Source organism: Mus caroli, unplaced genomic scaffold (assembly GCF_978045245.1).
Source record: "Mus caroli unplaced genomic scaffold, Mus_caroli_1 scaffold_1, whole genome shotgun sequence".
NCBI lineage: Eukaryota > Metazoa > Chordata > Mammalia > Rodentia > Muridae > Mus > Mus caroli.
This window is the reverse complement of record NW_028227256.1, coordinates 87301336-87324302: the sequence shown is the minus strand read 5'-3', so window position 1 is coordinate 87324302 and position 22967 is coordinate 87301336. Positions and strand designations below refer to the sequence as shown.

Sequence of the window (22967 nt, the reverse complement as noted above, 5' to 3'; positions counted from 1 at the left end):
ATGATGCATGTTGGTCACTTGTTCTAATGCTTTCACTTTTTTTTTTTTTTTGCATTTCTTTCTTTTAAAGCACAAGACTCAGCTGACATTATTTTCCTTATTGATGGATCACAGAACACCGGAAATGCCAATTTCGATGTCATTCGAGACTTCCTTGTAAATGTCCTTGAGAGACTCTCAGTTGGAAACCAGCAGGTCCAAGTGGGGGTGGTGCAGTATAGTGAGGAACCCATAACCATGTTCTCCTTGAATAGCTACCCCTCCAAGGCTGCAGTTCTGGACGCCGTGAAAGGGCTCAGCTTGGTTGGGGGGGAGTCGGCCAATATAGGCCAGGCTCTTGACTTTGTAGTAGAGAATCACTTCACTCGGGCAGGTGGCAGCCGCGTGGAGGAAGGGGTCCCCCAGGTGCTGGTCCTCATAAGTGCTGGGCCTTCTAGTGATGAGATTCGAGATTCGGTGGTAGCTCTGAAGCAGGCTAGTGTGTTCTCATTTGGCCTCGGAGCCCAGGCAGCCTCCAGGGCAGAGCTTCAGCACATAGCTACTGATGACAGCTTGGTGTTTACTGTCCCGGAATTCCGTAGCTTTGGGGATCTCCAGGAGCAAATACTGCCGTACCTTGTTGGTGTGGCCCAAAGGCACATTGTCTTGCAACCACCATCTATTGTCACACAAGGTATGTATGCCCTTTTTTTTGCCATCTATACAGGAATGGGGGGTGTGTTATATGGTATTTGTCATGAAAGGAAAGTGGACACTGGAGTGATTCACCTTGGGAGAACCTGTAAGTACTCACAGCCAGTCGGTCATCATTCTGTGATGTGCTGGCTTCTGTATGGCCTGTGTGTGGCCATTGCATTGTCCAGAGTGGAGCACTCTCATGGGTTGTAAGGAAAGTGTGGTCTTTAGGCTAACAATGTAACAAATATAAAATGTAACAAACACACTGCTTTGAGCTATTACATGGATACATTATCTGTTCATCATACAGTCATCTTGAAAGAGGCTTAAGGGATTCATCACAATTCTGAGAAAGCCACTCCAGGGTAAAATCAGTGTGTTAGAAGTACACTCATAAATAGTGTCTTCCCAAAGGCAGTGAAGGGGTGTGGTTTCTGCTCCCGTCTCAGTGTAGTAGACATGAGGTACATCTCTGAAGGTAAGACTCAGCCAAGTCCCTGCTGAATGGGGTAGTTACAGAACATCCTGGTCCTGTATGGAACAAATTGGTTTGCATGACATGCTTCAGCAGCAAAGTCAACTAGAGTCACTTAAGGAATGCAAGCCAACCAACATCATATGAGAGATGCACACTTAAACATAGGAGGTGTGGGGACACCAGAAGGCTGTCAGTCTGGGATTCCATCACAGATTGTGTCATTTTCATGACCCTAGTCAGGCAGGGCAAACTGTCCAGTAAGTGGGGGACACAGCTGCTACCAAAGGCTTCAGTATCCATAGGTACCCAATTCACCTCTTCCGGGTCTTCGAGTAGGGATGCACTCAGATCAGTCTTGAACACAAGACCCTGTTTCCCATCGTTGTTCAGCAGAGTACAGGCTTAGTGAAAATGAGCACATGAAAGAGACTTATGGGAGACTCTGGTTAGTGTCTGCAGCCTAGGATTCTAATTTTTCTGTACAGGACTACTTGTGTGTCTAGCTACGTTTGCTAACTCTATAAAGAGCCTGGACCTATGAAATGACTCTTGTCATAAGCAGTTTTTACCTGTTTTATCCCCCAGGGTTCCAGGCTGGGTTTTCTTAGCCAAAGGGGTAATTGTGGTCTTAAAAACAAATGTTTTGGTGAACATGTCACTATACGAAATGAACAGTCAAACACTTTAAAGTCTGAATGAGACACTTTAAGACTCCCCGCTGGCTCGTGTATGGAGCTGCCCTCTGCTGCCCGGCACTTGGTTAACTGGCAGTTCTAATCATAGCATGGTGGTAACAGAGACCTGGCCACACCTCCTCAGTGTGAAATCCATCCAGAATCAGGATAGCTTCCTTCAGATAAGTTTAAGACAGAGCTCTGGTGATAATGGCGGTTGTGACAGGAAGCTCAGGGCTCCAGGACATTTTCACCTAACTTCGGCACCAGAACTGTTAGTGAGAACCACTTTCCTGGGAAGGCCTTTGGTAAATCTGGGTTCAGATTCTCTGAGGGGAAACATGGAAGAAAGAGTACTCCAGGTTCGAGTCCTGCCCAGCTGTGGTTTGAGCTGCAGCTATCCATCCAGCTGCCTTGCCCTGGCTCTGATGGTCAAGGAAACAATGATGGGGAAATACACAGCTCACTGATGCTTCTCTGAGCCTGCATGCACTGGAAGCAAACCATCGTTCTAAGGTTTAGGAATAGGATCAACGCCATGGCTACCTTTGGGAGGACTGTTTTTTTTTTTTGTTGTTGTTGTTGTTTTTGTTTGTTTGTTTGTTTTGTTTTGTTTTAAATGACCCTGGATAGATCATACAACATCTCTGGGCTCTGATTTCTTAAAATCTCATTCAAGAATTTACTGGATGAAGATATCTTTGCCTTAAGAGACGCTTCAACATCTGTATTTTTAAATAGGTAGTATGCTGCCCCTTGTATTGGATTTCTTGTGGTTAACTAGCATTTTAGCCCCTTCCTCACAGACATCACGGTGAGTCTCAGTGATGAACTCATAACTCATAACTCTTTAGCACATATTTGATATGTGCTAATCACTCTGGCAAGCACCGGAGACACCGGGAGGAGAAAGAGAGATATAGTCATTGGGTCTGTCACATGTGAGCTAATGATGAAACAGCAAGCCATGTCTCAAGTGTGACAAGCTACAAGGCCACTAAAGAGGGGCTGGGATAGAGAGGATGGGGGCAGGGGACTTAGTAGAATGGTTTGCAAAGTTATAGGACAGAAATGATCAGGGTAAGAAGAGTTGAGGGAAGGGCATTCTGGACAAAGGGATGAGCAGACAGGGTGGCCTGGAATCAAAAAGTGAGGTCCCCACCCTGACCTGATAGACAGATGACAGCTCAGCTGGAGTGAAGGGGACACAGGGAAGGGCTTGAGAAGCAACGGGCCTGGGGGAGGAAGAGTTGGCAGATATTGCAGTTTTAAGTGGGAGATCAGACCCTTCTATGGCAGCAGCAGAGGAGGACTGAGCAGAGAGCAGAGTCCTGAGGTACTCCTTTTGGAGAACGGAGAGACCAGCTTCCTGGGGGGTCTCCCACTGTGGCACGTTGGTGTCATCACCCATGTGTGCTCTGAGGTCCCAGCTGTAGAGCACAGGCTTTCTGATTGTGCATCTGTTTGCTGGATGCCGAAAGGAGAGGAGGGAAGAGCGCCACGGTTTTTCTGCCAGGAGAGTCTGGTGGGGAGATGGGGACAGGGCAAGTGAGAGCTGGTGAATCAGAGAGCACATGAGGATAGGCCCAGGGCGGGGGTTGTGAGGCTGAGAGTGGTTGCCTGAGGGAAGAGGAAGGGTTGAAGATCAGATTTGAGAACTCAGTAGATGAAGAAGTGGGGGTTTCAGTTGACTGGAAGAGAAGAGGCTAGGCAGGTAGCAGGATGTGGGAGATTTCAGGGGTGTATATGATCTGTGGTGACCATGGGTAATAGGCACCACCCCAGAAACAGGGATGGGGGATGGGAGGACATACTCATGGCAAGTCCTGGGGGCTTCAGATGACCATTCCCAAGTCCTTTAGCAGATATAGAGAGAAGAGGATGGGTAGATGGGGTTCCAAGGACAGGGCATAATAGTATCACAGAAGGAAAGGCAGTTCCTAGGGTGGGGACAGAGTGGCTATTTGACAGGATTTGTTTGGTGATATTAATGGGAAGAATGAGGATACCCTTTTCCAACTCACAAGCTTTGGGGAGGTATAGGGGTCTTGGGGTGTCCTGTTGTCCATCCCAGGAGTAAGGGCTGAAGAGGTTCAGTCATGGCTGAGATTAGCTGGCCCTTCAAGGACACTTCCTAAGAGACAATGACACCTCCAGTCTCTGGGGAAGAGATTGGGGGCAGGGTGTGGATGGTGGTGGTGAGGAAGTGTTGGTCATCCTTGAATCATGAGGTATGATAACTAGGTGTGAGATGGTCCATGAAGCAGCTCCTCCATCCCACAGAAAGAGGATTCCAGAGAAAGGACCGGTCCTAAGACGGCTCATCAGCTAGTGTCAGAAGCATGAAGCGAACATAGGAACTCAATCACTCTTTGAGTGGTTTGGGACTTTTTTTCAGTCCTTATTACAGTTGCCTACGCATCACTCCAGGTGTCTCCCTGTTATCAGCTTCCAGAACTTTAAACACAAACCAAAACAAGTGATCTCTCCCATAATCCAAGAGGACATGTCTTATGGAACCTGGGAGCCCCAAGGCATACTGTAGAATCATCAAAGCTGAGTCTGTGGTAGATAGTTTCCATGTCTCCCACACGTGGACATTTGTCCTTCTCATGGACCACTGGTAAAATGTACGGCAAAGTGTTAAAACTTGTGAGGTAGTAAGTGTGACTATTATCAGGTTATAACCTGGAGATGTTCGTGAAGGAGCATGCCTCCTCACCATGGAGTGGCCATCCCATGGATATTTGTCTATCAGTCTGCTGTGTGAGAGAGGCATGATAAATATGTGTGCTACAGATATGGAGCATTATATGTGCAACCTATATGTGTGTACACTTGTGTGCATATTGTTCCCAGTGACACAAGAAACGAGAAGTCCACTATTCAAACACATGTGTACTAGGTTTATCTGCAAAAATATTTTATATTACAATCAACGTTGCCACCCCATGAGACTGCATGTTCCAAACTGAAGGAGAAAAGAGAATAGGTCATCATATCCATGTTTGTGGCCTAGGGAGCAAGGGCAGGTAATGTTGCATACACGTTGGCTCCAGCAGGTAACTGGGCTTCTGAGATCCAAGTCTTATGCAGAAAGACCTCCCTCCTGGCAGAACTCAGCTTTGTCTCCTTTGGGTACACAGAGTGTTAGAGGAGGCTCGGTCACACTAATGCCTTTCCTTATGGCAGCCTGAGTGACCCTGGCCCATATTCTTGGCCTCTGGTCCCTGTGACTAGGAATGAGCTGTGTTTTAGAACATGTCATGAGAGGTGGCTCTAGTTCTTAGGACGCTCTTCCTTGCCTTTATTTCTAACGTTCTTTCTTCTTCTGGGTGTAAAACACTAAGTTGTTTGGCACAAAGGACCTACAGATGGTTCTTTGTAAGCACGCTCACCCCAGCTCAGCTTACTTAGACTCCTTACCGTCTAGGAGGAGCCTGAGACATCAGCACTGGGCTTCAAGTCTGGTAGGGGCATTGTTCCCATCCCTTGGGCAGGTTGTACATGTTCAGAGACAGTGGCTGGGTGAACTCACAGCCGCTGCCAGTAGTGATCTGGCCAAGGTGATTGCTTTCGTGGTTTGTCTACGTAACCCAGATCATGACATGTCATTGACTGCCATTCCCACCCTGGGCTGTGAAGTAAGTGACAAGCTGTGCCTGACTTTGGTGGGGTAGATGCTGGCTCCTTTTCCAAGATTTATGATAAGCCAGTAAACCTTTGTTTTTGCTTGCCAAAGGAAGCCATACAATATTGAACCATAGAAAATGGAGCATTCCTGTTCCATTTCACGTTTGAGTGTGGATTCCACGCTAGTGATACAAAGAGTTTTCTGAGCAGACACGAGTATGTTTTATTCCTTTAAACTATGTTGGGCAATAAAGAGTCAATTACCTCTTTATTGGTGGCGTCTTCTATGAAGCTACTTCTGAAACACATCACAGGTAGGTGGGGTCAAAAAAGGAGCCGGTCCCTCATATGTGACAGTTCTCCCACGGGCATTGACCAGGGCAAGGGAGAGTATCCTGGACATAGTAGGATTAGAGTGTCTCTGCTGAACCTGATCCCTGAGGCCATTCTGTTCATCCTTTATTATTGCTATCTACAGTCATGGAAGTCAACAAGAGGGACATAGTCTTCCTTGTGGATGGTTCCTCCAGCCTGGGGCCATCCAACTTCAATGCCATCCGAGACTTCGTTACCAGAGTCATCCAGAGGTTGGAAATTGGACAGGACCTGGTTCAGGTATCAGTGGCTCAGTATGCAGACACTGTCAAGCCTGAGTTCTATTTAAATTCCTACACCAACAAAAGGGATGCCATAACTGCTGTGCGGAAGATGAGGGCCCTGAATGGCTCAGCCCTGTACACGGGATCTTCTCTAGACTTCGTTCGAAACAACCTCTTCACTAGCTCAGCCGGCCATAGGGCCGCTGAGGGGGTTCCTAAGCTCCTGGTGCTGATCACAGGCGGTAAGTCCCTCGATGAAGTCAGCCAGCCTGCCCAGGAGCTGAAGAAAGGCAGCATCATGGCCTTGGTCGTTGGCAGCAAGGCCGCCGATGAGGATGAGCTGAAAGAGATCGCTTTCGACTCCTCCCTGGTCTTCATTCCCGCTGAGTTCCGCCCTGCTCCCTTGCAAAACATGCTGCCCAGCCTGATGGCACCCCTCAGGACTCTCACTGGAACCACGGAAGGTATGGCGGCTGCGGATTACACAGGCAGGAGGGGGCTGGTAGGCAGAAACTTTGAGAAATACCCGCTGGAATACTGTTTAGCCGACAGACTGCTGTTTTGTGTTGAGAACAACCATTTAGTTCTCCTGCAGGGTTGAAACAGTAGAGTTGAAAATGTCCCTCTGCACATGCATGTGATTTTAAACTGTGGCATCATAGGGTCACCTGCCTGTACAGCTTTTGGCCACAGAAGTCACTCTCAGTTCTTTGATTGACATCCCTTCTATTTTTATTAGTGACTCTTTCCAGGAACCTCCCCTCAGCCAGGACTTTCCTTTCCCGAGCTGACAGGATCTCTACTCACAGATGGTGTAGCACCCTCAGCTCTTAGCCCCTGTTTCACCCTCTATAAGGGAGCCTCTTAAACAGGAAAGCATACTGATAGATGGGTGTGAAGATCCAGCCCATGGTCCTTCAGCTCCCTCACTTAATATGATGGACAGTGCAGAGTTATTTCTAGAGACACTGAAGCTCTCAGCCTGTGAACTGGGTAAACGCAAACCTTCATCCTCAGTGAAGAGAAGATGAATATCCTGGAATCCAGCTTTCCCCTCTCACAGACCTCACATCACACAGAAGGGCTGTGCAGTGCATGAACCTACTGCATGGGTGCCTGCTTGCTCCTCAGACCATCTGGTCTTGAGAGTCCTCAAATTCTTCTCTCTCTCTCTCTCTCTCTCTCTCTCTCTCTCTCCCACTCTTTTATAGCCAAAGTTAAACGCATGAACATAGGATCCAGTTAGTCTGAATTACAATGGGGCATGGTGGGGGAGTAGTAAGTCTATGTGTCCTTCAGTGTCCATAGGAGACAGGCCAATTCCCTCCATCTGTGAATATAGAAATCCACAGATGCTCAAGTCCCTTCTTTAAGATGGTACAAGTGCCCAAATGTCATTTGTATATATCCTACTATATATACTGTAGCAAATGCAAGGCTAGCATTGTAGCCAATTATATAGAAAGTACTGAGAAGGGACAAATATTTTTTTTCCCAAATATTTTGAGCAATGGTTGAATCCCTAGATATGGGACCCACAGATAAGCTTTTCTTCATGGCCAAACACAGGATACAATCTCTTTGTCACCCAACTTCTCTGCGACAAGACACATGACAAAGTCAAACTAGTGGAGGAAGGGTGGTTCTGGCTCACAGCCTGAGGATGCTGTCTGCAGTGGTGGAGGAGTCCTGGGAGCAGGAGCTTGAGGTCATATTTGTAGTCACAAAGCAGAGAGAGAGACAGATGCTGGCACCCAGCTGGGATGTTCTCCTCCTTCCTCTCGCCCAGGAAGGACCCCAGCTCACAGAAAGATGGCATCTCCATTTAGGGTGGATCTTCCCACCTCAATAGCTCAACCTAGAAACTCCCTTACAGAATACACGGAGGCCTGTCTCTTAGGTGATTTTAGATTCTAAGTTGACATCTATTTTAACTATTTATGGTGCTACCAAACCCATAATTCTGCCACACCTCCTTGGAGGCTTTCTCCTGGGTACTCTATTACTTGGTACTGAAATGACCCCTAATCAGAAAGGAGGATAGGGGGATGAAGACTCCAGTTGTAGGACCATATCCTTTGATTGGCAGACATCCTTTGATTTTATCTTTGATTAAAGAAGCTGTGTTCCGAGGTCCATGTGGGCTGATGTTTCTTGAGCTTTGGGGTAGAAAGATCCCTCTATGTGCACCCAGGTGAGTCCCAGAGGGTCCAGTCAGCATAGGCGAGCATCCTGTGACCGGAGCTCTGGAGACAATGAACAACAGAAGGGACAGCACCCTGTGGACTTCAGTTCCAGGGAGGAAACACTGTTTTAGGACTCTTCTAGTGATGTTGGTTGTAAACATTCTAACTAGCACTTTGTCTGTCTGTGAGCTATCTCGGTTTTGTACACTTGGCTATCAGTGTGCCTCACAAACTCCAGCCACCGCAAGGGGAAAATATGCAGCCGCTTGCCATATTTTACCAGATGACCCGCTCTGCCACGTTGACTCCCTCTGTGTTCTGAGTGTGCCATGTGTGCCCATGAGGGCACACATGGGAAGCCCTCTCAGGGGCGTGTCTCACTGTGTTTTCTGTGCTTCACTGCAGTTCACGTAAACAAACGGGATATCATCTTCCTTTTGGATGGCTCCGACAACGTTGGGAAAAACAATTTCCCTTATGTGCGTGACTTTGTAACCAACCTAGTTAACAGCCTCGATGTTGGAAGTGACAATATCCGTGTTGGCTTGGTGCAGTTTAGTGACACTCCGGTCACGGAGTTCTCTCTAGACACTTACCAGACCAAGTCCGAGCTGCTCTCTCACCTGAGGCGCTTGCAGCTCAAGGGGGGCTCCGGCTTGAATGCAGGCTCTGCCTTGAGCTATATCCATGCCAATCACTTCACGGAGGCAGGAGGCAGCAGGACTCGTGAACATGTGCCTCAGCTGCTGCTCCTGCTCATGGCCGGGCCTTCCGAGGATGCCTATTTGCAAGCTGCCAATGCTCTGGTGCGCTCAGGCGTGCTGACCTTCTGTGTGGGGACCAATCAGGCGGATAAGGCTGAGTTAGAGCATATTGCTTTTAATCCCAGCCTGGTATACCTCATGGACGATTTCCGCTCCCTGCCATCTTTGCCTCAACAGCTGATTCAGCCCCTAACCACATATGTTAGTGGAGGTGTACAGGAAGTTCCACTATCCCAGCCAGGTAAACCTCCCAGCAGTGTGGGCCCCTTTCCCTCTCCAGATGCCTCTCTGGCAGCAGTAGCCAAAGACACCTTAGAGCCTGTGACTTGTGGATGAATGGTGGGTTCATTTGGGCTGGGACTGGTTAAAGACAGTGTGTTGGCAAATGTAGACCCTAAGTGTAGAACATTCAGCTATGCCCTGTTCATGATGTCTCACATTTACTGAGAAGCTGAACAAGGTGGACATTCTAGAGTTCATGAGGGAGAGGGGGCGGGGGAGGGGAAGGGAAGGGGAAAAAGAAGGAAGGAGACAGAAAAATTGATTGGCGATTGATTGGCTCTGTTACATGATTATGTATTGGCATCCTTTAAAGCTCGAAATCCTTTATTCAGACTCGGCCATGTTTAAAAAGCACCTGCATACAACAAAGAGTCTGTGTCGCTTCTACTGTGGCAGGTGGTTATTATTATGTCCCTTAGTGGTGGGTACACAGGACCTACCAGTCAGATGGGTAGCAAGCCTGAGCCAATGGCTACCTCACTGAAGTAGTTCTCAGAACTGTTTGAGATATTTACATGATGGTGTGCCCCCTGCCCCCTTGCTGTCACCTGTGTTTTCTACTGTCCAGTTTTGGTAAATTGGAAATGTTTGTAGAGTTTGAATTGCCCACTTCCCAAAGCACCGGCAGGTATTATTTTGAGTCTTAACTCTTGACCTTACAGGGTCAGAGGTTCAGTCTATTATCATCAAGACAGGAGCATGGCAGCACCCAGGCAGGCATGGTGTAGGAGGAGCAGAGAGTTCAACATCTTGTTCCAAATGCAAACAGACAACTGGCTTCTAAGCAGCTAGGATGAGGGTCTTAAAGCTCATGCCCACAGTGACACACTTCCTCCAACAAGGCCACACCTACTCCAACAAGGACACACCTCCAAATAGTGCCACTCCCTGGGCCAAGCATATTCCAACCACCACACACATCAACCCAGATGTCAGTGGGAAGTTAGTCTGTAACTGGTCTCTGTCACAGGAGATAGAGGACAGTCTTCAGGGAGAAGTATAGAAAGGAACAGTTTTGATGGTTTTATTTATAACAACAAGAAAACATTGTCTATTCTCAGTGGTCTAACCTGCTGCAAGAACAGGGTGGGCAGGCTTTCTGGCTACTTGCTTTGTCAAGAATGTCTGGTGGCTGTTAGAATGACCAGGCCAATCCCATTCCTTTGCAAATTTGTGCTGCTCTGGAACAGCAGAGACCATTGGCAGGGCTTTGTTTCCCTCCCTTGCTGGTACTGTGATGTCATAAAAATCAGGTGAACTCTCACATCGTGGCAGTACGAGGCAAAATGTCAGGGTCTCTTCGCTTACTGTGTCCATCTGTTTTCCTCGTAGAGAGCAAGCGGGACATTCTTTTCCTCTTTGATGGCTCAGTCAATGTCTTGGGTCAGTTCCCTGCTGTCAGAGACTTTCTCTACAGGATCATTGAGGAACTCGACGTGAAGCCGGATGGGACCCGGGTAGCAATAGCTCAGTTCAGTGATGACGTCAGGCTGGAGTCCCGCTTCAGTGAGCACCAGACGAAAGCTGAAATCCTTAATCTCGTGAAGAAGATGAAACTAAAAACAGGCAAAGCCCTCAACCTGGGCTACGCTCTGGACTACGCGCTTAGGAACATCTTTGTGAGGTCGGCTGGCAGCCGCATCGAGGATAATGTGCAGCAGTTCCTGGTGCTGCTGGTTGCTGGAAGGTCGTCAGATGCTGTGGCCGGGCCTGCAAGCTCCCTGAAGCAGAGAGGAGTGGTACCTTTCATCTTTCAAGCCAAGAATGCCAACCCCAGTGAGCTGGAGCAGATTGTGCTGTCCCCTGCATTCATCCTGGCTGCAGAGTCACTCCCTAAGATCGGAGACCTCCAATCACAGATTGTGAGCCTTCTGAAAGCAGAACAGGGTTCAGGTCCTGTATCAGGTATGGTTCACCAAGATGCCCCTCCCAAACCCCCTTACCCCCAGCCCTGACCCCCTGCATCCCAGTCTCTAGCTTCAGATCTTTAGCAGAAGCTGCTGGCTCTAGGTTCTTAGATTAAATTCTTCTCCCAGGGCTTACATAGAATGTGGAAATTACAGGCTATTTCTAGGCGAACAAAAGAACAGAACTATTCTCTGATTTTCTAACTTGTGTCTTGGAAGGATACTGGTGAATAAAGGCACTAGAATATTTCACAGTAAGATGCCTTATAGAGGTTTAGATACCAATAACTTATGTCTTGAAAAAGTTCCTGTCTGATAATAAAGCCATACACCATGGCTATGCTTATCACTCAAACAGCCTTCATTTGGACATAGTGTCAAGCAATTCACATTAAGTGGCTCTTACTAATGTAAGTCATGTATTTACATTCGTTAAAAGCTAAAGACGCCAGAGAAGGCAGATGAATTCGGGGCCACTATCTGCTGCTCCCAGTGCTGTGCGAGTCACCAGATGTTTCCCTTCAATTTCAGGTGAAAAGGATGTGGTGTTTCTCATTGATGGCTCCGAGGGTGTCCGCAGTGGCTTCCCCCTGCTAAAGGATTTTGTGCAGAGGGTTGTGGAGAGCCTGGATGTGGGTCCTGACCGGGTGCGTGTGGCACTGGTGCAGTACAGTGACCGGACCAGGCCAGAGTTCTACCTGAATTCCCACATGGACCAGCAGGGTGTCATCAGCGCCATCCGCAGGCTGACACTGCTGGGCGGCCCGACCCCCAACACAGGGGCGGCACTGGAGTTCGTGTTAAGGAACATTCTGACCAGTTCTACTGGGAGCAGGATAGCAGAAGGTGTTCCTCAGCTCCTGATTGTCCTCACAGCGGAGCCATCAGGGGATGACGTGCGAGGCCCTTCAATAGTCCTGAAGCAGGGCGGGGCTGTGCCCATTGGCATTGGCATTGGGAATGCTGACATCTCTGAAATGCAGACCATCTCCTTTATCCCTGACTTTGCTGTGGCCATCCCCACCTTCCGGGAGCTTGGGACGATACAGCAGGTCATCTCTGAGAGGGTGATCCAGCTTAATCGTGAGGAGCTGAGCTCGCTGAAACCCATTTTGACGCCCTCAACAGGTGCAGGTGAGGGGTTGGGAGTGGATTCTTTTAGTTTCTCTCCACATAATCACCCGAGCTACTTCCTTGCACTGTGTGGCACAAAGCACTTTCAGGCTTGTTTCCTCTGCCACATAGCATGTGTGGAAAAACTAGGAACATTTTTGGGTTTTTTTTGGAGATGCCAAGCAATAAAGTTAAGATTCATGTCTGTGGTCAACTTAAAGCATCCAAGAGGGCATGCACATGATGTAGATCCAGGCTCTACAGAGAGGCCTGAGGAGGACCATTGATGAGTGTCCAACCTAAGTAGCAAGCAGTGGCTTCCTGTTGCCTGGAGGAGCTTAATCACAGGTGCTCTGCCCTGACAAGAGGAATGGAGCCTCTGAAATATTTTTATCTGTAGCACCCATGTGTGACATTTGCTTGAAGCTTGTTCATAAGTCTGAACAAGGTCTGAGCTCAGGAAAGAAACCAAGATGCTTTCACCCACAGTACAAGCCGGCCTAGGGATGTGCCTCCTTCCTGGCACTCAGGGCTGAAGGAGACAGATGTCGCTCAGTGTTTTCATGAGAGGGGACATGAGGGAGTAGGGCAAAGAAGACAGGGAGTAATATATGTGAGAGAAAGTCAGAGGCAGGATTTGTACAGTGGATTTGCACACCCTTGAGGGGCCAGCTTCCCCCTGGTGTTCGGGAGAGAGCAGTGTGCTCTTTACACTTACATGGAGTGACTTAGGATGTTCACACTCACGTACATTTGGGGGGGGAAGTCTCTGTCTCTCTGTCCCTATCTCTGTGTGTGTGTGTCTCTGTCACTCTGTCTCTCTCTCTGACATAGTAGAGGACCGCAGCCATTCCCAAACCCCGTTGCACCACAGGAGTGTCTGTTATGATGCACCTCAAGGCCTAGGGCTCCTGCATGTGTGGGTGCATGTATGGGTGTATGTGTGCATGCTCACAGAACCCCCTTCTTGTGAATCCAGACCTATGCTTCCACAGTGCTTGCTTCCATTCACTCTTCCACACGTCACACGTCAGAGCGGCCACTCGGTGCACGCTCCCCTCCTCCTTCCCATCAAGCTCCCTCCACCCGCATCTCCCCGTGCCTTGCTCTCAGCTGCAGACCTGAGTCCCACTTCCTAGAGAATGTTCAGAAGCTCCACTGGGTCCCTTCTGGTGATGGCTTCTCTTCTCAGAGCATTCTCTTTTTCTTTTCTTTTTTTTGTTTCTCTTCTCTTCTCTTCTCTTCTCTTCTCTTCTCTTCTCTTCTCTTCTCTTCTCTTCTCTTCTCTTCTCTTCTCTTCTCTTCTCTTCTCTTCTCTTCTCTTCTCTTCTCTTCTCTTCTCTTCTCTTCTCTTCTCTTCTCTTCTCTTCTCTTCTCTTCCTCTCCTCTCCTCTCCTCTCCTCTCCTCTCCTCTCCTCTCCTCTCCTCTCCTCTCCTCTCCTCTCCTCTCCTCTCCTCTCCTCTCCTCTCCTCTCCTCTCCTCTTCTTTTCTTTTCTTTTCTTTTCTCTTCCTGGGAGGGCCTGTCTCTACTTCTGCCCTTCCCTTTGAACTTGCTCAGCACACTCTCTTCATGTCTCATCTGCTCTGTCCCCATCACTCCTGTGCCCATTCTCCCCTGTTCTGGATGATTTGTCTCATCATAAGTGTGCATTGCTCAGACCGGGTCTCTCAGTGCCCTACGGAAGAGCCTGCACCACTTACATGTGCTCTGCTCAGAGTCTCTCCTTCCGTGCAGTTCATTGCTCATCCTTCCTCAGAAAGTGCTTTCTCCAGAGTCCCCTGGCCGTCTGCCACAGTTGATGCCTGCTTCCTAAAACATCATCCCCAGTCTGATGTAGGCACAACTCTTTGGTTTCTCCATCCCTTGGGCTCACCTTTCCATGCCTCTGGCTGGTTCTTCTTTTGTCTGGTGCTCAGATGTGGAAATACACAGGACTTGCTTCTTTGCTTGATGTTTTCCCTATAGTGTCTGATACTAGAGTCTCTCACCTACGGGACACAGATCCAATGACAGACTAGGAAGTGGTTCAAGGGTGACTGGGGTCTGGCACCCTTGAAGCTGAAGCTATGGTCATGTCTGCTTTTCAGGTGTTGGCAGCAAGAAAGATGTGGTCTTTCTCATTGATGGATCCCGAAATGCTGGCCCTGAATTCCAGTACATCCGTACCCTGATTGAGAGGATGGTTGAGTACCTGGACATAGGCTTTGACACCACCCGGGTAGCCGTCATCCAGTTCAGTGAGGACTCCAAGATGGAGTTTCCTCTGAACGCCCACTTCAGCAAGGATGAAGTACAGAACGCTGTGCGCAGGCTGCGACCTAAGGGTGGGAGTCAGGTCTACATTGGAAATGCCCTGGAGTACGTGCTGAAGAACATCTTCCAGAGGCCACTGGGGAGCCGGATAGAAGAGGGAGTTCCACAGTTCCTAGTCCTCATTTCCTCTGGGAAGTCTGACGATGAGGTGGACGACTCAGCCGTGGAACTCAAGCAGTTCGGTGTGGCCCCTCTCACCATAGCCAGGCACACAGACCAAGAGGAGCTGGTGAAGATCTCCCTGAGTCCTGAGTACGTGTACTCCGTGAGCACCTTCAGGGAGCTGCCCAGACTGGAGCAGAAGCTGCTGACGCCCATCACCACTCTAACCGCACAGCAGATCAATCAGATCCTGGCCAGTACCCGATATCCCCCTTCAGGTAAAAATCATGGAGGCAGGGCTGCTCGCGGAGGTGGGGAGGTGGGTGGTGGGTGGTGGGTGGGCTGCTTGTGTGCGCATGCGTGCTTGCGTGTGCATGAGTAGGTGCCTCTCTCTCTCTCTCTCTCTCTCTCTCTCTCTCTCTCTCTCTGTGTGTGTGTGTGTGTTAACGTTTTAGCACTAGTATATACTGTAGGCTGAGCACATCTCCCCATATTAGCTACTTTCCCTTTTCTTCCTCTTCTTTGCTTTTCTAGATAGGTGGTTCTCAACCTTCCTAATGCAGTGACCCTTTAATATAGTTTCCCACGCTGTGGTAGTCCCCCAACTGTACAATTATTTTCTTTGCTATTTCATACCTGTAATGCTGCTACCATTATGAATATTAATGTAAATATCTGTGTTTTCTGATGGTCTTGAGCAACTCCCGTGAAAGGGTCGTTCAAACCCTCAAAGGGGTCATGATCCCTCGGTTGAGAAGCACTGTCCTAGACAAGTTAACTTTGATCTTTTGTGTCATATAGACCTCTATGGCTTGTTGTATTTTTATAAACTCTAGAAACCACAAATAAGAGAAGATTGTCCTTCTGAGACTGGTGTGACTCCCTTAACATTAACTTAGGTGCATCCACTTTCCTGAAAACAATGTCAGTCACTTTGTTCTTCATGGCTGAAAAAGAGTTCCACTGTGTGTGTGTAAACCACATTTTCTTGAGATTCTTACCCCAGCCACAATGACCATAAAGAAAAAAAAAAAAGAATAGCAAATGCTGGTGAAGTATGGACAAATCGGTGCGCTCCTGTGTGCCTGGCGGGAGTGTAAGCTGGTTTAGCCACGATGGAGACCTTTATGGAGGTTTCTCAAAAAACTGGGAAGAAGTCTTCATACAATCTGGATATCCCACTTCTGAGTACTTATTTGAAAGACTCCAGATCAACATACCAGAGTGTGTACTTCAGCACTCTGTGTAACAGTGAGTAAATGGACCAACCCAAGTGTTCACTGACAGAGGAATAGAAAGGAAAATGTGTGTATCTCCTGCTGCAGTATTTTTGATATAAAATAAACCAGGCTCAATGAGCCCTATAATAATGTGTCTTAGCTTGCTTCATTTTTGCTGTGCTAAACACTGGACCAAAAACACCTTGGAGAGAATTATTTTTATTTGGCTTATATGTCCTGACCACAGTTGATCATTGAGAGAAATCAGGGTAAGAGCTCAAGAAAGAGCAGAGACAAGAACCATGAAGGAATGCTGCTTGCTGATTTGCTCGCCATGGCTTGCTTGGCTTGCTTTCTTATACCACCCAGGACAAATTGCCTAGGTGTAGAACCACCCACAGTGGGCTTAGTCCTCTCACATTGATCATTAAATTGAGAAAATGCTCCCAAAGACTTGCTCAGAGGCCAGCCTTCCCTCTTTTCAGAGTGGTTTTAGTTTATGTCAAAAACCAACCAGCACATAAAAGAATTAAAAATGGAGAGTCCTTCTTTGCTTTCATGAAGTCTCCCCTACCAGCCTAAGAATAGCAGGATACACTGTAATTAGGTGGCTCTTTTTTCTGTCAGTACAGAGCAGGGAGATGGGGGCTGGCACTGAAAGGCATACAGGGTTTGAGCTTGTATTAGAGAATACTGTGAAAGGCTCAAAGCTGGGGTTCCTTGGCCCGGATCTGGGGTTTCATAGAAGTCTGAGGTAATTCTGCATGTGGCCATTGCCATCAGTCTTGTCTGGAAGGAGGAAGACTTTGGGAAAGACTGGAAATGTGTAGCTGTCACCAGAACAGGGGCTGTGGGCCGTCCTTGGGGTCTTAGACAGCACTCTTCTGTTTGTATTTAGACATAGTTGGTGGAATGCTCTTATCTTTATCTAATCCCATCATAGTGAGAGTCTGCCTGGTGCTGAAGTCCTGGGGTGGGGTGTGCTCAGCAGGAGACCCTAAGGTTGTGACCCAGCTCAGCTCCCCAGCTTTCCTCTTCTTCAGTGATGGCTGCATCTCGTAACCACTCAGCACTTCACTTTGGAGCATTGCACTGTGAAAGCCAGGAATCAAAGCAAATAACAGGTCAAAATTCACCAAGGCCACCTATTAGTTTAGTTTAACTTCAACAGGAGTCTCCAACAGGAGAATGTGGCTCGTCTCTCCCAAGATATTCTGATTAATTTTATACAAGTTAAATCTCTTTAATTCAAAATGCTAGGGGCCAGAATTGCTTCAGATTTTGGATTCATTTCTACCTTAGTATATTTGCATATTCATAATGAGCTAATGTGGGCATGGGACATGCAATTACTTCTGTTTCTTATAGACCTAGTGTAACAGTCTGCAGGCAATTTTGTGAAACAAACAAACAAACAAACAAACAAAACCAAAACAAAACAACACCTCAGGATAAAGTAAAAAAATTCCCAGTCTTGAGTTTTCCACCAGTTAAAAACCATGTCATGTGGAAAAAGAAAATAGAATAGTAAAAAGAAAAAATTAATAATTGCTATGGATTCTCTAAAATACAATTTAACAAGAGCCAAGTAATGTAAGAAAGCCAATATCCGGAGCAGTTAACATGACCCTTGGCATACAGCATTGCATTGTGGGAACCCTTTCCCCCGTGGATGGAGGTAAGACAGCAACAAACGCTGAAGAGCCACATGGGGTTCATCTTAGAGCTGGGCATGGCAGCCAAGCGAGGGCAGTTGTCTTTCTCTTTTCCTATGATGAAGATGCTGGCCCCAGCGATCCCAGTCTCTCTGGTGATTCATAATCCTGTGGCTTTGGTAATATTGGATTAGTTTTCAACACTCTCCATAAGTTTTAAATTAGTAGTAACCCAGGCCTCAAGGCCAAAACCAGAAAAAAAAGTTACCTTAGAGAAAGTTTTGGATGACTTAAAACATTTGAAGTAGTTATTAGCTGCATTTCGAATACCAATTTTTTGTTTAAAGTGTGTGTGTGTGTGTGTGTGTGTGTGTGTGTGTTTATACCAGAGAACAACTTTTAAGAGTGATTTCTCTTCTTTTCTGGGATCTGAGTGTTGAACTCAGACCACCAGGTATGTTGTTAGGTACCACCAACCTGGAAAACCCAACTTTTAACAACTAACTGACAAAAGCTCAACACATGTGTTGGAATATCACTTTAGTGTTGGGTTACCATGGGTGCCACAAACACAAGTTCCAGAAGCTGATGTAATGGGAGTCAAAGCAGGGCTGCTAAAGAACTAAACTCCACTCTCTCTTTTGTCCACAGTGGTTGAAAGCGATGCGGCTGACATCGTCTTTCTGATTGACAGCTCTGATGCCGTCAAGCCAGATGGCATCGCTCATATCCGAGACTTTGTCAGCAGGATTGTTCGCAGACTCAACATTGGTCCCAGTAAAGTGAGGATTGGGGTCGTGCAGTTCAGCAATGATGTCTTCCCTGAGTTCTACCTGAAGACCCACAAGTCCCAGAACAGTGTGCTTGAAGCCATACGGCGTCTGAGGTTCAAAGGAGGATCTCCCCTAAACACTGGCAGAGCCCTGGAGTTTGTGGCAAGAAACCTCTTTGTGAAGTCTGCTGGGAGCCGGATAGAAGATGGGGTCCCTCAACACCTGGTCTTATTCCTGGGTGGGAAGTCTCAGGACGATGTGGCCAGGCATGCCCAAGTCATAAGCTCATCGGGGATCGTGAGCTTAGGAATAGGAGACCGGAACATTGATAGGACGGACTTGCAAACCATCACCAATGACCCCAGGCTGGTCTTCACAGTTCGGGAATTCAGAGAGCTGCCCAACATAGAAGAGAGGGTCATGCTTTCCTTTGGACCCTCTGGGGCTACTCCTCAGCCTCCTGGGGTAGATTTACCTTCTCCTTCCCGGCCAGGTAGGAGCCATTTGACGCACGGTTCTCGAATGTGGGGTCAACTGTTTGGAATGAAACACTAACCCCTTTCTTTGTAATAATTCTCTCCTCTCAGGGTTGTGGCTGCAGATATTAGAAACCAAATACTGGGGGATATAGTTCATTTGAAATTGTAGAGGGAAACATGTCCCCCAACGTGTAAGGTCATCAATCCTTCAATTTTCCTGAGGTTAACTGTCGGGCCACTGAAAGGCTTGAGGTCACTGTCTCGGGGTATCACATTCATTGGCTAGAGCCAGTCAGTCTGTGCACCACTGGACATGCCTTGGCGTCAGGTGACTCACCCTCGTGGTGAGTTATGTATTGTGGTCAAGGCACACTTTATTCTTTGGACTGGTATGGTCACCAGGATTGTTCTAGTTACAGCAACCTCTCCGTGTTTCCAATTTTCACCTATGAGACTAATCCCAGTCCCTCCAACTCCCCCCGCCCCCTTACCTTGCTCCTCTGGGTGACGCTCATTCAGACACTCATGCAGTCAAACAGTGCTGGCTTTTCTGAAGGACCCACAATCCCTCTTTGTTCTTTAACTGCCACTTCAGAGTTAGGCGGCACATCTTGCATCCCTCATACTGTCCCCAATCTCCCACAGTGGTCTAGTCTTGATTAGCTGACTAGAACTGGAAAGTGGCTTCCTCTTGCTACAATCTGGGGTGTCTCCCATGCTATAGTAGGTCTCCTCAGGCCCTTCCTTGCTCTGCCCTTAATTCATCTTTCCTCATTCCTGCCAGAGGATAGCTTTTACTTTTTGACCAAAAAGGTAAGGTTCAGTGACATTTTTCTGAAACACCTGAGGTCACAGGTTCGTAGTGGAGACATTAGTTACTTGGATTTGCATTGTGTGTATTCATATTTTTTGGAGGCCCGGGCTCTCCTCATTTTCCTTGTGATTCCCTTGTAGAGAAGAAGAAGGCCGACATTGTGTTCCTGCTGGATGGTTCCATCAATTTTAGGAGGGACAGTTTCCAGGAAGTGCTCCGTTTTGCATCTGAAATCGTGGACACGGTCTATGAAGACGGCGATTCCATCAGAGTGGGACTGGTCCAGTACAACTCAGACCCCACAGATGAATTCTTCCTGAAGGACTTTTCTACCAAAAGGCAGATTATCGATGCCATCAACAAAGTCGTCTACAAAGGAGGGAGACATGCCAACACCAGGGTGGGCATCGAGCACCTGCTGCGGAATCACTTCGTGCCAGAGGCTGGTAGCCGCCTGGATGAGCGGGTTCCTCAGATCGCCTTCGTGATCACGGGAGGGAAGTCAGTGGAGGATGCTCAGGATGCGAGCCTGGCTCTCACCCAGAAAGGTGTCAAGGTGTTTGCCGTTGGCGTGAGGAACATCGACTCTGAGGAGGTGGGCAAGATAGCCTCCAACAGTGCCACAGCCTTCCGGGTGGGCAGCGTGCAGGAACTGTCCGAACTGAGTGAGACAGTGCTCGAGACTCTGCATGATGCAATGCATGAGACCCTCTGCCCTGGTGTGACCGATGTCTCCAAAGGTAATTGTTGCATGCACAGCTTCCCTCTTCCTGCTGATGCTGAGAGCCGCCTTAGTGCCGCCCTGAGGGTTCCTCAGCCTTGTGGTTGCTTTGGACATTTATTTGTGTCCTTAGTACTCATAAGAGTCAAAGTCTTATAAGCTTTGCTTTTTTCTCCCACTATTTGAGTCCCCAGATAGTTTAGACTCTTATCTTTAAAAGCATATTTTTGAGACATAGTCTATTTTGGAGCCTAGACTGACCTGGAATTCATGAAATTCCTGAATAGGCTGGTGCTGGGAGTATAGATAAGCCTCTCAATATGTTTATTGGATCGGTTGCTCGGATTGGGGTATTTATGTTCTGAAAGTACTTTCAATTTTAAACACCAACTTGAGTAAATACCAGATGTACACTATTTGCCCAAATAACTAACTCCCTCCACAAAAGAGCAACCATGTTGAAATAGCCCACAGCTTTGGATCCTGGTAGAGTCAGATCTCCTTGCTTCTCTGGGCTCCCACGTGGGAGATCTCATTTTGCTCTCTACCTGCCCCTCTCTTCACTAGCCTGCAATCTGGAAGTCATTCTGGGGTTTGACGGATCTCGAGATCAGAATGTGTTTGTGAGTCAGAAGGGCCTTGAGTCCAAGGTGGACATCATCTTGAACAGAATCAGCCAGATACAAAGGATCAGCTGCAGCGGCAACCAGCTGCCCACTGTGAGGGTATCCGTGATGGCGAACACGCCCTCTGGGCCAGTGGAGGCCTTTGACTTTGCGGAGTATCAGCCGGAGCTGTTCGAGAAGTTTCGCAACATGCGCAGTCAGCACCCATACGTCCTCACAGCTGACACGCTGAAGTTGTACCAGAACAAGTTCAGGCAGTCGTCGCCTGATACTGTGAAGGTAAGCAGGCCAGGGCCAGGAGTCCCGTGCAGTGCTCTGAGCTTCTCTGCCTTCTTAGAGTCTGTCCTGAGTGATTAGTGTCCATCACAGTGGGTGGGCCAGGGTTGTTAGAACCTGACTTCAAGGAGAGTTACTTTGCTAAGGACTGGTCATAATTTTATATATCTTCTTCCTCTTGTTAGCTTCTCTTAGCCTTCCCCACCCCAACAAAACACAAACCACACTACACACATCTCCATACCGCCCCCGCCACGTAACATATACACTCATCATATAGCACAAACACATAACAGACACACAGACATACACACATCACGCTATACTGTACATACATAAGACATACACACTCACCACAATGCACATATACATAACATATACATATATGCACACACCACACTGCACATATATAAAACAGACACATTTACCACAATGCACACACACACACACACACACACACACACACACACACTATGTTATAGTACGTGCACTCTGTATTTTTTTATACTAACGCTGCCAAACAAAACACCACAGGCACGGTGCCTTAAACCACAAGGGTTTCTTTCTCCCAGTGCTGGAAGCTGGGAGGCCAACCTCGAGTAAGGCCTGGGCAGGGCAGCTTAGCTCCAAAGCCTGGCTGCCTGACTTATAAATGTCAGCCTTCTCCTTGGGTCCTCACATGGTCATCCTTTTGGCTGCTTGTGGCCCGGTCATCTTCTCCCAGGAGGTCACCCGTTGGACTAGATTAGGGGCCACTCAGATCTCACACAGCTTGGCTGCTTAAGGTCCTGCCTTCAAGTGCAGCCATCTAAGGCACTGGAAGTCAGTTTTTGAGGGAACACAGGCCATCCTAGGACACACATGCATACATACACATGTACACACTCACACATGCAGACACACAATTTCTAGAAACTGTATCTTATAAGGATGAGAATACAATAAACTACTTTTCTTGTCATTGTTGCTTATAGTTTTAGAATATCAACCAAACACAGATGTACATTCCTTTATGCTCCACACTGCCCCTGGCCTTGGCCTCCATTCTCCTCGGCTGTAGAGGAGGGATTTGAACCTTCCAACTGTCTATGATGCTCCCTGGCAGTATGGATGGGATTTGACTCCTCTGTTGCTTACAGGTAGTCATTCACTTCACGGATGGAGCAGATGGAGACATGGGTGACTTAAACAGAGCATCTGAGGAACTCCGGCAAGCAGGTAGGTCCCAGGCTCCCTCTGTGTGAGAAGCCCCTCCCGACTGCCCGAGGCGGACTGGCCACTGTACTGAGAGAGATCCATCAATGCAATCCTGAGGTGTGGACCATCAGAAACTCTTGTCCTGCTATCTTGGCCCTTCTTTCCCTGCTTGGATTGTGACATAAGGGTACTGAAGTTACTTCTGAGCCAGGAACAGCTTTAGTGCCAGGCTAGCTTCAGACACACTGATCAGGAGGAACACCCAAAATGCATGAGGCTTTTGCAAGAGTTCAAGTGTTAGTTCATTCAAGGCCGTCACAGACACTAGGGATGAGCTGAGCAGAAAGTCATCACACCATCAGTTAGCAATGATCGCAGCTTAGTATATAGGCCACTAAATTAATATAATGCAACCAGTGTTGATCGCTTAACTTAATGTGCACATAATTAGTATAAAATAAACCATGCAGGCACT

The 22967-nt window shown here is 47.8% G+C and overlaps 1 protein-coding gene across 1 annotated transcript in view; it reads left to right on the top strand.

The window, feature by feature from the left end:
* Col6a3 (collagen type VI alpha 3 chain) overlaps positions 1–22967 on the top strand; it is a 76684-nt gene that overhangs the window by 21249 nt on the left and 32468 nt on the right. The window contains exons 4-13 of the mRNA XM_021161500.3: positions 71–673; positions 5942–6526; positions 8654–9253; positions 10627–11199; positions 11733–12335; positions 14404–15009; positions 18258–18872; positions 19813–20412; positions 20961–21298; positions 22435–22513. Of these exons, the coding sequence (XP_021017159.1) occupies positions 71–673; positions 5942–6526; positions 8654–9253; positions 10627–11199; positions 11733–12335; positions 14404–15009; positions 18258–18872; positions 19813–20412; positions 20961–21298; positions 22435–22513 (5202 nt within the window). The remainder of the gene's footprint in view (positions 1–70; positions 674–5941; positions 6527–8653; positions 9254–10626; positions 11200–11732; positions 12336–14403; positions 15010–18257; positions 18873–19812; positions 20413–20960; positions 21299–22434; positions 22514–22967) is intronic.